At 41.4% G+C, this 13920-nt stretch overlaps 1 protein-coding gene across 1 annotated transcript in view; it reads left to right on the forward strand.

The window, feature by feature from the left end:
• Positions 1–431: 431 nt before the first annotated feature.
• Positions 432–13920, forward strand: part of GFRAL (GDNF family receptor alpha like) — a 1079552-nt gene continuing 1066063 nt past the window's right edge. The window contains exon 1 of the mRNA XM_078647546.1: positions 432–511. Coding sequence (XP_078503672.1) covers positions 490–511 — 22 coding nt within the window. The 5' untranslated portion in view covers positions 432–489. The remainder of the gene's footprint in view (positions 512–13920) is intronic.

Below are 13920 nucleotides of genomic sequence, written 5' to 3' on the forward strand. Positions count from 1 at the left end.
CGCTCCCAACTATATGCCAACTGTTTTCATGAATAGTATATTTGCAGCGTGTATTTCTATACTGTGATGTTAAAACAGTATAATAAACGCTGCAACTGTCCACATCTGTGGAAACGGAGTCAGATTGGGGCTAAATTATTCTCAGATGTGATTATGCTTTAGTTGGTTGACTCGTCTTTTGCCACTTACAGAGAGGCGCTAGAGTCAATTTGAGCTGAAGTTTCTCTTATAACATCTGAATTAGCATAGCACCGTCAGGCAGGGGCGTGTGACCGTAGTGTATGTGCTTTAAAAGTGTAGTCTGATTAGGTAACTAGGTAGCCAGGAACATCAGTACCTGATTGGCCATTCTCATGGTTACAAAATTTAGGCAGCTGTTATTGCACAGCTCTGACAGAGCTGTGGGCATCAGCAGTCATAAAGCATCTGCGCTCTACCTGAAAACACGACATAGAAGAAGCGGCTACTGACACCAGCTCTCAGGGTAACATGAAGCCTCACTGCCTTGCAGGTAAACGGAGCATGCACCGTTTGTTTAGGATCACTATACCAATGAGGCAACTTACCTTTTTGAGGGATTGCCCTGCAACATGTTTGATATAATGCTATTTATGTCTTAATATTTAACTTTGGTTCAGTTATTTTACCTATGTTATCTGTAAAACAGAAGTAAATGAAAACGATTGAGAATCATGGGCATCTGATATTTCTCATCAACAGAAAATCTAAGTTACAAGAGTATAGTCAAACACAAGCAATATGATGAGAATAAAACAATTATTAGATAGAAAGCTCCTTTCCTGACCGATTGTATTTTATTTAATTTTTCTTAAGTAAATGCAGTGAAAAAATGTCAGGTCGGAATTCGTTTTTGTTCATAAATGTTTTAGACTCGTATGTCGATGTTAAAGTGAAAATACATTGCTTTCCTCTCTGTACTGTTCTCGGATCTTTAGTGACACTTCCCCAGTATTGTCTGAGTCTGCAGTTCCCCGTTCTACAACCCGTGATCTAGAAATTCACTGTGCACAACAGAGGGCAAGGTGTATCATTATCTTGTTTGCAAAAATTGCTCACAATTTATGACCAGTACTTTTGTGACCAGTATAGAATTTTGCAAACCTACCGATGCATCAGTAGGACGGTTTGTAAAATTCCGAAACCAAGTGATTCACAATCTGACCTGCCTAATTATATGCCAAATGAACTATTTACTGGTCTCAAAATATCAGCCAGAATTTACAATCAGTGGTTTTTGCGATCAGATATAATTTTAAGAACTAAAAATACTAATAGGTCGGTTCTTAAAATGTCAAATAGCAGTGGGTTACATTCCAACATACCTCATGAATTCTAACGAAGTAGGTCCAAATTATGATTCACTGTGACAGGAGGCTATCACATGGAGGGTGGCCTGCTGGGTCAGCAATCACCATACCTGTTATTGCTTTTAATTAAAACAAAATGTTATGTAAGTGCAGCCTGTTTTCCTTCACAGAAATAAGGTTGTGTTTAAAAAAAAAAAAAAAAAAATATGTATTTGTCCCTGTTACCTCTGACTACTCTTCAATAAACAACGTTTTCTACTTTTCTGTTTGTAAATGCATTGCCGAACCCAAAAGCCACTGCACCCCCTTGAGACAAATGCCTCCCTCTGTACAAAGTCGAGTACATTTTCTAAAATAGCATTTTAAAGATACAGAATAATCTTTTAAAAGTGAAGGATATTGAGCTCACTGGTGATGCTCCACATCTAATAATGCCCCCAGTTCAGGGTAAATTGTCGCTTTTTTATACCTCAACAGTAAATTAAGTAAAATGTTTTTTTTTCAAGTGCAAATCAGGCTCCCCCAGGATCCTTTTCCCACGTAGGTTGTGGGGCAGTGCTAAATTTGAACCAGTGGTTTCCGGTGCTCTGCACGGGTACATAATTGTCAACATTGGCATTTGTAAATTGTGGCATCTGCCACATGGTGGTGCAATACTGGCAAATTTTGATATTAGCTTAATATTTAATTATTAACTCAATATACATTAAAAATGACTATTATCTGCTGCCCAAGCCATTCTTTTTGCTTTGCCAGCCTGAAATAATGCAAAAGACACATAACATGGCAATTCGCCTTTTGTTTAAAATTCCAAAGCATGCCTCCATCTCCCACTAACGTGACCAATTTCTTTGGCTTCTGGTTAAATAAGGAGTATGTTTAAAGTTCTGAAAGTGGCACATTCAGCTTTCTATAAGACTGGTGCCAAATACCTGTCCAAAAGAACTGTCAAATGCTGCGCAAAAAATCCCCTCTGCGTTCACAGTCCGTGCAGTTGCCAGCTCTACCCTTCACTAAATGGAAGATGTAGGGCATCTCAGCTTGCTCGGTTCTAGCAGCCAAGAACTGGAATGAGCTCCCTTCGTCCTCTCATATGTAGCCTCTCAGATATAGCCCAGAGAAGAAAATATTTTGCAAGCAACTGAAAGCTCATCTGTTCATAATGTAGGTTGGTCTATACCCTCCTTGGCCATTTGCCCTTGCACCGAGACACCGAGACACTCTTGCAGTAACTGTGCACTTTAGAAATCCTTTCATTATTCATTGCCATCTCAAGTGTCTATAAAATTTCAATGGCTTGTAATCAGATTTTGTTTTTAAAATAACAGTATATGGTGTTATGCTATGTTATGTTAAAATATTTTTAAAGCGCAAACTGCTACCCAAAGGTGTCCTGGCGCTGTCTATACGCAACCCAACGAGATATAGATAAAGAGCCCGGAGTTATGTGCCAAAAGCCAAGTCTTTAAGGCTTTTCTGAATGCCAGTAAATCAGGACTGTTTCTAAGATGAAGTGGTGGAGAATTTCAAGCTTTAGCTGCACCAGCTATGAAACTCCTACCTCCCCAGCTGGCCTTTTTAGTGATAGGTACCGTTACCAATTTTGCTCCCAAAGACCGCAGTGGTCTATTGGGGACATACCACCGGTGTACATATTCAGTATTTTGAATGGACACCTACAACATGCCCTTCCAGATGACAAATCAGTATCCATTCAGAAACTCATTTTAGGAGTTGGAAAACCTTTTAGGACTCCTACTTTGGGATTAGTACATTTAAAAAGCATTTTAATGGTGGCAAATACTGAATTTGAGCATTTGCAACCATTAAAATGTTTGGTCCATGTGTCTCTAAATGACAAAGGTAGATTTCTAATTTTGAGTCACTCCTATTAGACACAGTCACAGGGATGATGGCCTTTAAGGGTCAGTAGAGCACCATATCTATGACTGCTTTGAAATGAAGAAAGTTCTTTTTTAAATCAGCCTGTTTCCTTAAATGAAATGGCTCAGCTTTTATTTAAAACAATCTATAAAAAGTTCCTCTAAGAAGCGGCAGTGTTCCCCTGGACCACTCCCCTAATCACTTTCTCGACTGTTCATAAAGGAGAAAGGATCCTAAGGGGACCTACTTCTTTTGCGACTATGTTACCATCCCAACTTGCAAGTCAGTAACATTCGAATGTTTTGCGACTGGAATTTTGGTCTCAAACTATTTTTACATCAGTTACCAAATCAGAATTCACTAGGAACGCCCACAGCATGCCAAATCCAAACTGCGATTCAATAACAAGTCGGAATTCCATTTAAGGACTCTACTACTTTACTGTGTTTTCTATTCAGGGAAAAACTATTTTGCAGTTGCAAACACTCTGATTTTGTCAACAGCAGTGTTTGCAACCGGTAAGTAGCTCTGGCTCGAGTTCCTAAACTTCTCATCGGATATTATACATTTATTATATATTACCTGTCTGACATGGCCATAAAGTGAACAGAAATTGATCTTTTTTCGTATTCATAAACGTATATCTCATATTGTAGCCACTGAGAAGTAAAATATTGTTTGTAAGCTCCCTACGAACATGTTAGATGTATGTAGCCAAGTGTGAGTAAGTGGCATAAGGCATTGATTTTTCTTTTAAATGCCCCATGTGCTCAGTGAATCTGTTGATAGCGACCATGCGTGACTTGATCCCTGTTTATTCTGCCGCCACAAGGACTCTGACGAGAGCCCGTGAACAGGTGCTCATTTGACACTTAAGTGCCATTTCTGATGTCGTCGTTCGCTCGATATACCCTCGAACATGTCTATTGAATCCATCTCCCAGTAATATGGGCTCGTCTGCAAATACCACGCAGGAACAAAGCTGTTTTCACCCCCAAACAAATGCACGCATTGATAAGAAACAGCAACCGAGGAAAGCTGCAAATGGGAAGCTTTGTCTGAGCAAATAATGAAATGTTTGCAGAGTAAAAGCATAAGTGCAGCTAGAAGCCCACGAGCTGGTATTGTAATGTTCCATCGGTTTGTAAATAGAAAGGTTAGATAAGACAAAAGAGGTTTGTGAAACCAAGGAGGCGTCAGTGTGCTCAGCATGATTTTTTTCAAAATACGCTATTATACAAACGAAAAGTTTTGCTTGCATAATTGAAAAAGCCATGGCACAATATGTTCCTCTTTCGGTCATGTACACAGAAAAAATATGTCTTTATTATAATCTTCAGAGAATACACCTTACTTTTCTTTTTGTCATATGTATACTTATGTATACAAATACACACCGACACTTACATAAAAGTGTTCAAGTTTACAAGTGAAAAGCCACTCACATATGAGGATAGGAGTATGACGCGTGTCTTCTACTCTTAACCTATATTTTATACATTTCTGTGGTCTAAAGTTTTACTACAAGAGTCAATCACGCGTCTGCTAAAAATAAACAGAGAAACGGGCCATCTTCATACATGATAACTTGGTCCAAACATTAATATTCATTTGTCTGTGGCAGCCTAGTCTGTTTAGAGTTCAGAGTTTAGTTGAAAACAAATCTAAATAGTTCACTGTTAAACCACTCACGTATGGACTAAATTACATAAATATTTCATTCATGATAGAATACTATCTCAAAAAACCTACTTTTGTCAACCTAGGTTCTGACGGTAAACAACACTGATGTATAATTCCATAAACACACCCACTTGTAATTCCTACTCGCAAAGTTTCCCTACACAGATCGAATGCATGCAGACTTCTAATCAGTGCGTAATCTGTGCCACTGATTGTATGTGGAGGAAACTGGCACTCAATTTTAGGACTGACTGACAGGACAGCTACTTACAAAATGTATTGCTATCAATTCTTCAAGCTACACATAGAATGGGCTTTAACTTCACCCAAATGAGTATGACTGTTTCCTCCTCATCCTGCTGGCGATGTAATATATCATTTAGCTGCCTTTTAGAAAGTACTTTCATAAGGATGCATGAGGGGCTATTATACATTTGAAATGTGCACTCGATGCAAGCACTGTTTGTCTCGTTCACTTCTTTACTATAGCCTTATAGCCCGCCGTAGAGGGCTATACCGGCTATTAAAGGCCCTCTCCAGCGTTAAAGGCCCCGAGCCGAAGGCGAGGGCCTTTAACAAGGCAGAGGGACTTTAAAAGCCGGTATAGCTCAACTACGAACGGCTATAAGGCTATTAGAACATTCTGCCACTAGAGGGCAGAATGTTCTAACAAAAAAGAACAAAGCCTTATGGGAGCGTGAGGGGATTGGAATCATCTCAGGGTCCCTGAAGCCTTTGTTCACAGCCAGAGCTGTGAACAAAGAAACATTGGAATGTTGGAGCTCCACACTTATACCAGCCATTATAAGCCCGGAGCACTCCATTGTTTTCAATGGAGCTCCCAACATTCAAATGTTCTAATTCTTATTAACATTCTATACAGATAGCAGTCCTTTTTGCTACTCTGGCAAAGTGAATAGCACTGGCTTTAACCCATTAGCTGCTGAGGCTTTTCCACCCTTAGTAGTTAGCCCCTGTTTCCTGTTTGGGAATGTCGCCCTTTTCCACCCCTCCAGGGCTTATCCCTCTTTTGATGTTTGTGGTGCTTCGTGTTTAGGCCTTTCCAACTTTCTTTCCACAAAATGTATCCTATCAGAATTTGTGTCCTTTGTTTCCCACATCTAAAGGTTTCCAGGATTTGTGGACTCCTTTGCAGGATAGAGTAAAAAGGTGCAGGAAAGAGTATATTGTTTTCCTTAAAAAAGGAATCAGCAGCAGGGTTTCTCGGCAGAGATAACTATTTCCTTGTTTTTAGGAACAAGCAGAGTTGTAAGAGAAAAACTTGTTTTTACCCCAACTTCCTATTTTAATGCAGCTTCAACCTAGTTGCAGTTAATGGTGAAAACAGGTGTGAAACACATGGTTGACCTAAGAAATGTATACATTTCTGAAAACTAAACAACATTACCAATTTAAGGAGGGGTGATTTGTGTAGATTCCACAAGATTTTCTAAAAGAAAGGAATCCTTTAATCGTCATGTGTTTCTGTATGGCCCATTGTCGTTTTACCTATGTTAGCCAGATTGTGCAAGTTGTAGGCCACTTTTATTTGGCACACATTGCTAAATATCACACATGCTTCTGTACCACATTGTATTTTCACAAAAAGCACCACATGTTTTCACATTGTATTGTTTTCCTGGGATTTATTCTGAACTGCTTAGGCAAGGTCAAACAACATTGCCCCTTGTTATTCTCTCTGGTCAGACACTAGCATCTAGACATAATCAAAAAATACAGCTACTGTTTTGAATGCACACATCTAGTCATATAATTGAGGACATGGGTTCTGAAAAAACACTTTCACAGAGCGTAGGTCCAGAGACAAGAGTGCTGCGCCCGCTGAGATGTAGAACATCCACCTATGTATGCTAACGTACAGGGTCTGCTACTAAACCCAGAGTGGGATCTGTAATTTATAGCCATTTAGCTTTGGTAGTATGGGAGGGTTTAGACAGATCTGTCAGATAACAAGACATGGCTTTTCATGGTATATGGTTTATTAACCATGCTGATGATATTACTGACTTGTATTTGTTTTCTAGTTGTGATGCAGTTATTGCATCTTAGAGCACAATAGTTTAAATAAACATTGTAAACTTCCTTCATGCCTCTATTTAACGTTATCGTGTACAAGTATGAGTGAGAGAGAAAAAGGGTGTACCCTGGTATGAGCCATACAGCAGGGTACCATCTTTTTCTGAGAAGTGTGGGAACACTGCGTGTTAAGAAATGCGTGGATCCCCAAATATTCCTGAACTTTGTTTCACAGAAATGTGAGGAAGATGTGTGATTTAGCCAACGTTTGAGGATTGCAGGGCATTGTGGGTAAGAACACCTCGTGGGATTCATGAAAGTCACACCACCTGTGATTCCCAATGATGTCTAGTTTTCTAAAAGTTCTGGGCTTAGTAGGTTTCACTGGGTGGTAACTGAGCCCGGAACAAAGTAGTGCAGACTATCAACATGGCAAGTAAGAGGAAATTCAAATTTTACCTGAATCTATATTTCCTCTCGCTTGCTATGCGAATGAGGAGGTTGTGCATCTTAAGTAAATGGAAAAACTGTAGGGGCTACAGAGGTGGGGGGTATGCCTATTGCGAAGGGAAACCACAGACACCCATTCCTTTTTTTCCCCTAGAAAAAAAATATATATTCCTGGTGTCTAGTGGGATTTTTACCCTCCCCCAAGTCAGAATTGTGGTAACCCCCCCCCCCCATAATCCCCTGCCAGGGCAGAAAGACTGTTGGGCCCTTTATGTGGTGGTGGCACAGTACAATGCCTCAGCTAGAAATACGCAATTCTATTTCCTTCTCTTATTTTTCCTTTAAGTTTATTGAACTTTCCCCTTTCCCGGGGGCTGAAAAATTGGTAGTAAATCCCAAATCTGCCCACGAGGTGTGGGAAAAGACTGTTAGGCCTGTTCTGGGATTAGGCACATCACGAAGACTTGAGGGGCAACTCTGTTACCCTATGTTTGTTTGAGGCCTTTTTCCCTAGTGTCTAGTGGGCATTCCGCCCCCTCCAAGTGGTTAGATTGGGGCAGACACCCCTTATCTGCCATTTCATAGGTAATGACCCCTAATATAACCCCAGGAGGCAGGAAGATGCTTGTGACCAGGGATAGTGGTGTAGTACTGGCCCATGCCCAGAAGGGCTGCTCCCTCAAAAATTACAAAAACTTTTACTGATGGCAGGATTTCTGCAGCCCAGTGGTGTGTTTTGGGATTAAACACCACCTATCCAGCCCCCAGCGGGGTCAGAAATACTCTTGTTCCCAGGAGCAGGACAGTCTCATGCCCAGGAGGGCTGATACCTCCTCAAATAATACATTGAATATATTCTCTGTTGATTTTTGGAGTTACTCCTCCCACACCCCCAAGTGGGCAGATTGGGGGCAAATACCTCATGCCTTACATGTCATTTGTGAAAAAAAGCCTTTTACATGTTTTCACCTGAAACATTTTCTTATTAAACACAGAGGATTAACTGAGGATATCCTCTGCACTACAAAGATAGTGGAGAGGTTGCCAACAGATCATTCTCTGCTCTAAGTGATTAATTTGATAAACATTATTTGTGTATGCAATTCATGTACATTAGCACATTAAAGCCAGGTCTGATGCCTTTTCAATGCTTATTGAAGACGGTTACTAATCTTCTTCATAAAACTTTAACCTGAAACTAAAGAGAAAACAATGAGCAGGAAATGAAAGTTAGGAAACTAGAGTCAAAGCAGTGATCAAAATTAACGTCCATGATTGAAATACCGGCTATGAAGAACAGTATAAAAGATGGAATCAAGACTAGGTGGCCTTGGTATTGGCTGATGGTAGATTCTTAAAACTAAATTGGGGCAAATATTTGTATACAAGTTGTGCACTAGTTTTGAGGAATACAATGTGTTGTATCTAGCTGAACTAGTAAGTTGGTACAGTCCGACCCCTCTGTTATGCCCCAGTTGGGCTGACCCATCACCCTGTATGTCAACGTTCTAAGTCGCGCTCCCGTGAGTGACTGACTGGCAGGGTTATGGATGTCATGTTATGACCTTTCTGAATAAAGGTTTTCAAATACAGAGCGTTGTTTACTACTTACAATACTGGCGACGATCGTTGGGAGGAGGCCAACGTCGACATCCCCTCCATTTGTTACCCGGGACCAGTGGGAAGAAGGAAGAAAAGTATCGTAAATATACGGAAGTGAAGGGTGACAAGAAGTGATTCTGAGGCTAAGCAGAACGAACCAGCTAGCAACTGAAGTGAAAGTGAACGAGTAAAAAAGGAGTAAAGAGAAGAGTTTGAGTAACCGGCAGACTGGAAGGTGAAAACAGCTGATACGGAAATAAACTGCCAGTGGAGTCGGGCAGCAACTGAAAGAGAAAAGATAAGTGCCCTCAGTGTGACAGCGCAAATTGAGGTGAAGGAAAAAAAAAAAAAACGAGCTCCGGGCGCTGAGCAGTGAATGACAGGAAAATTAAGCGAATGGGAAGCGGCAGGCTGGGAAGAGTGAACAGCTGCGAGTAATAAACCTGTGAGCGGACGAGCTGTGACTGCACGAAAGGAATGCCCACAGTGGATGAACTAGCGGGAAAGAAGTGAAATTGATCGGCAAGGGGAACCTCTGTTGTGAAAGAAAGAAAGGAATAAATAAAATCAGAGGTACTCACTGTTGTCGGCGCCATCTGAGGTGACGAGGTGACAGAAGGTGATGCACAGTGTTAATAAGTAAAGTATCGGCGAGAAGTTAAGCGCACGGAGAGTGAGACAGGAGCTGAGGCAATTGAGTAACGAACGATACCTACATGCGGAAAATAGTTAAAAGCGGAAGGTTCTCTCACAACTGACTGAACGATATAGTAGAAGCAAAAGGCCAGAATGTTAATGAGAAAATAAAGGAGCAAGCATAGTTACACGTGAATAGGGAGAGCAGTTACTTGGGACATCGGCGGTGATTGCGCAAGGGGAACCACGTTTGTGACTACAAATAAATAAAGGAATAGAAGTGCTCACGGTTGCCGGAGCATCTGAAGTGACTGGGTGACAGCAGGTTATACGCAGAGCAGAACCTTATGGTAACTGGCGGCATCTGTGAGAAGGTGATGTGGTGCAGGCAATCGGAGGAAAGAGGAGTCATCGTGAAGTCTGGAGCAGATGACAAGTGAAGGAATAGTGAGTAGGAGTGAATACAGTGAGGGACGGTGCCACTGTGACGTGGAGTAAAACAGCAGAGAGAAAGTCTGTGAGGCGGCACTTTCTGCGACGTAGGAGGCCAGAGGGAAGGAGCGAAGAAGCAATCTGAGAGAGGGAAACCTCAGTGTGGAAGAAGGAAGAAGAGGCCTGAGTGAGTCGACAGAGTGGAGCGTCGGTCGCAGTAGAAGGAGGATCCTGTATGAACTGTGCAGTTGTGAAGTTAAGTAGGCAGTTGGTGACAGACGGTGAGGAGGCATCGCATATGATAGTGGAGGCCAACGTGAAATGAGTACGGAAGTTATCCCCACAGAGAGACTGAATCGCTGAATGAAAGGAAGAAGCTAAGGCTGGTTCGACGACAGTGAAAGTATCCTGTGGGGGAAGAAGTGTGGCATTTCCGTGCACGGAGAGGGTTTCCTGGCTTGGAAGCGCTCCTGAAGTGTGGTGGTGACCGGGTGCAACTGCGTGAGGAAGAGTTCTGTTGTGACAGATTCGACAAACACCATACTATCTACATCAGCAGATTCCTCACAGAACGGACTAGAGGAGCAAGCAAATCTAGCGAGAACATATTGGGAAAATTGTAGTAGACTTTGCAGAACATTCTTGGAAAAAAAAAAGATAGTGCGCAGTTTATAAAGTGAGAGACAAGGTGAACTGTCATATGGTGGACGATCACGCGAGTGGGGAGGCATTAGTTAAGTGGTGACAGGAGTAATTGTTCATGAGCACTATGACAAATGTATTTGAAAAACGTAAATTGAATCTTTAAATTTGCAGTATCTGGGGGGTTGAAGTGGTGTTGAGCAAAACAATAGTGAAGGTGTTAGGGGAGTGACCTACCTTGTGGTAAGCTAAGTACAGGAAATTGTGCAACTCACCCCTAGTAGGCTGTGCACGGTAGGTGTAGACCAATAGGGAGTTAAATCTCTCTACTTAGCAAGTCACCCTGGAAATGGCGGCAGCAAGCATGAATCAACCGCCACCTTTCTTAACTGAGGAAGGAGAGCCAGTGCTGCCATGGAAGGATTGGAGAAAGGGTTTTGAGTCATATGTGGTAGCAATAGGAGCAAGTGGGTTTTCTGCTATCAGGAAGCAGAACATACTCCTGATAAACCTAGGAACGGAGGGAAGGAAACTTTTTGACAGCCTACCTGAGTTGGAAGGAGGGGTAGGTAAAGGTGAGGACCTGGATGTCTATGAAAAAAGCTTAAAGAAACTAGAATTACAATATGCAGACAAAATAAATGTAGTGTTGGAGAGGCACAAGTTTTATGGAAGGGTGCAAGGGAAGAACGAGAGGGTAGGAAACTATATAGCTTGTTTGAGAGGATTAGCGAACACCTGTGAGTTCAATGATCTGACAGAATCACTGATAAGAGATCAGCTGGTGAGATGCACCAACAACAAAAAAATTCAGGAGAAGTTGTTGGTAGGGAATCCTGATTTGAAAAATGCCATAGACTTAGCTAAGAGCGTAGAGCACACCGCAGAATGTGTGAAGGAAATGAATATAGTTGAGGGAAGTAAGGTAAATGAAATTGGTGGAAGCTGGGAGGGTATCCGAGAAGTGCATGCTGTAAGGAACTTAAAGGGCAGAGGCTCCTATAGAGAATTAAAGGAAGAGAAGTTGAATGAAGAAGATAGACTCAAATGTTTTAGATGTGGTAGTTCCACACATTTAGCAAATAGCACCAGATGCACGGCAAGGTCGGCAATGTGCAGAAATTGCAACAGAAAAGGGCATTTTGAAAGAGCATGCAAAGATAATCCCAAAGGTAAATCTGTGAATATGGTGAGTAATGGAGAGGAGTGTGAAGGAAGGTTTGTGTTATGCATTCAAAATAAGGATGAAGTTTCTGAGAAAAGAAAAAACCTACCAAAATGCGTAATTGATCTCAAAGGTGAAATGATAGAAATGTTTACAGATTCTTGTTCTCAATTTACCCTCATCAATTCAAAGACGTACAAAGAAAAATCTGGAATAAGGGGCATAACGTTGGAGAAACCTGATGTTTGCCCTATTGGGTACAATGGTGAGAGGATACCACTAGAAGGAATGTTCATAGGGAAATTTTCCTTTAAGGGAAGGAGCACATTAGGGAAAGTCCTTGTGGTAAGTGATGGACAAAACTTACTGGGATGGGCTCAACAAAAAGACCTAAGGATGATCCTTGATTCCACTAGTGAAGAACCGGTTGTGATATCAAGTAAAAGGGAGAGTAACGTAGGGAAGAAAGGTGAGAAAGGAAAGATGTACTTTGAGAATTCTATTGTGGAAAAGGGAAACTCTGAAGGAGTTCAAAGTGAGTATATAAGACAAGAGGACATGGTCATGGCTATGGAGAGTAGCACCAAGGGGGAAAGTACTGCCCCCAGTCAAGAGGTAGAGGAGGAAGAAGAGAAAATGTTTGTTGATCCCAATATCTTATTGGAATCAGGAGAGCAGGAGGAAGAGATTAAGGAGGAAAGGAAGAAAATAATCATCCAGGGCAGGAACTTGGAAGGCGTGTGTGAAATGGTACCACATGAGAACAAGTGAGTAAAGGAAGTTACTAAAACCCTAGTTAGTCCATTAGGTTGAAATTTATGATAACGTAAGGAAATCTAACAGTGCTGGTGCACTTAGAGTGAAAGGATAGCAGTAATCTAAGGAGTTTGCAAGTTGACAGTTTAGGTACCCATCTCTTTATGAGAAATTTTGTAAAGGGGAGTGTAGGACCTTGGGTGGCAAAAGAAGTGTAAGCTATATGCTACTTACCCCTAGGAACGGAGGACATACCTGGGAAGTGAGGCATAAGTGTGGTAAAGAAGATGTCTCTACTCCGTCTGTGGGTTGTCATGTTAAGGGTTGCAATGCATGACCAATTCCAACTTTGTATCGGATAAGGGCTCCGTTTGTCTCTCAGTTTAGGGAGGGATAAGGAGTTCCAGTTTATAACCTCCTACAGGAGATCGTACACATGAGTAGGAGATTTGAGATAATGAATTCAGATGTTTAAGTAGACAATCAAATATTTGCTAGTAACAGCATGGTCAACGCGAGGAAACACTCAGGAAACATATTGTTGGTATCTTACCTTTTCAGCTCACTAGCGGAGGCCATCTACGGGGCAACACGAGTAAATAATAGACCTGGTACTAATCTAATCCTGGTTCTTAGATCTGTGTCATTGAGATATTCAATTGCTGGGTATACCAGAATTTCCTCTGTTGCTGTCATCCTGGCAGCTTCTTTCAGAAAGCAGGAAATGTGTAGTGCTATTATGGGGTAGGAGATGTGTTGTATCTAGCTGAACTAGTAAGTTGGTACAGTCCGACCCCTCTGTTATGCCCCAGTTGGGCTGACCCATCACCCTGTATGTCAACGTTCTAAGTCGCGCTCCCGTGAGTGACTGACTGGCAGGGTTATGGATGTCATGTTATGACCTTTCTGAATAAAGGTTTTCAAATACAGAGCGTTGTTTACTACTTACAATACAATGCTGCAACAAGCATTTTATTGTAGTTCATATTTGAACTACCCAGACATCTGATATTGGCCAATAAGGATAAGTCCTGAACTTCCTCACCTTTTTTTAAATTTATTTTGTTAGAGTTTTATAGAGTGCAAACTATATCCGACATTGAATGAAAGGATGTCTATCATTTTTTTCAGAATATTTGTATTGCAAACAACATAATAGACGTACATCAGCAATGTTGTAATTTTACATATAATCCGGCCAAGTAGTTCTAACTCATACTTCTTCCAATTTCACGTTAGTATTTCTATGTATGTGGGCATTCCCATATAGGGTGGTAAAATGTTCCCTCCTGGCCACAGCCCCGG

Source organism: Lissotriton helveticus, chromosome 6 (genome assembly GCF_964261635.1).
Source record: "Lissotriton helveticus chromosome 6, aLisHel1.1, whole genome shotgun sequence".
Classification (NCBI taxonomy): Eukaryota; Metazoa; Chordata; class Amphibia; order Caudata; family Salamandridae; genus Lissotriton; species Lissotriton helveticus.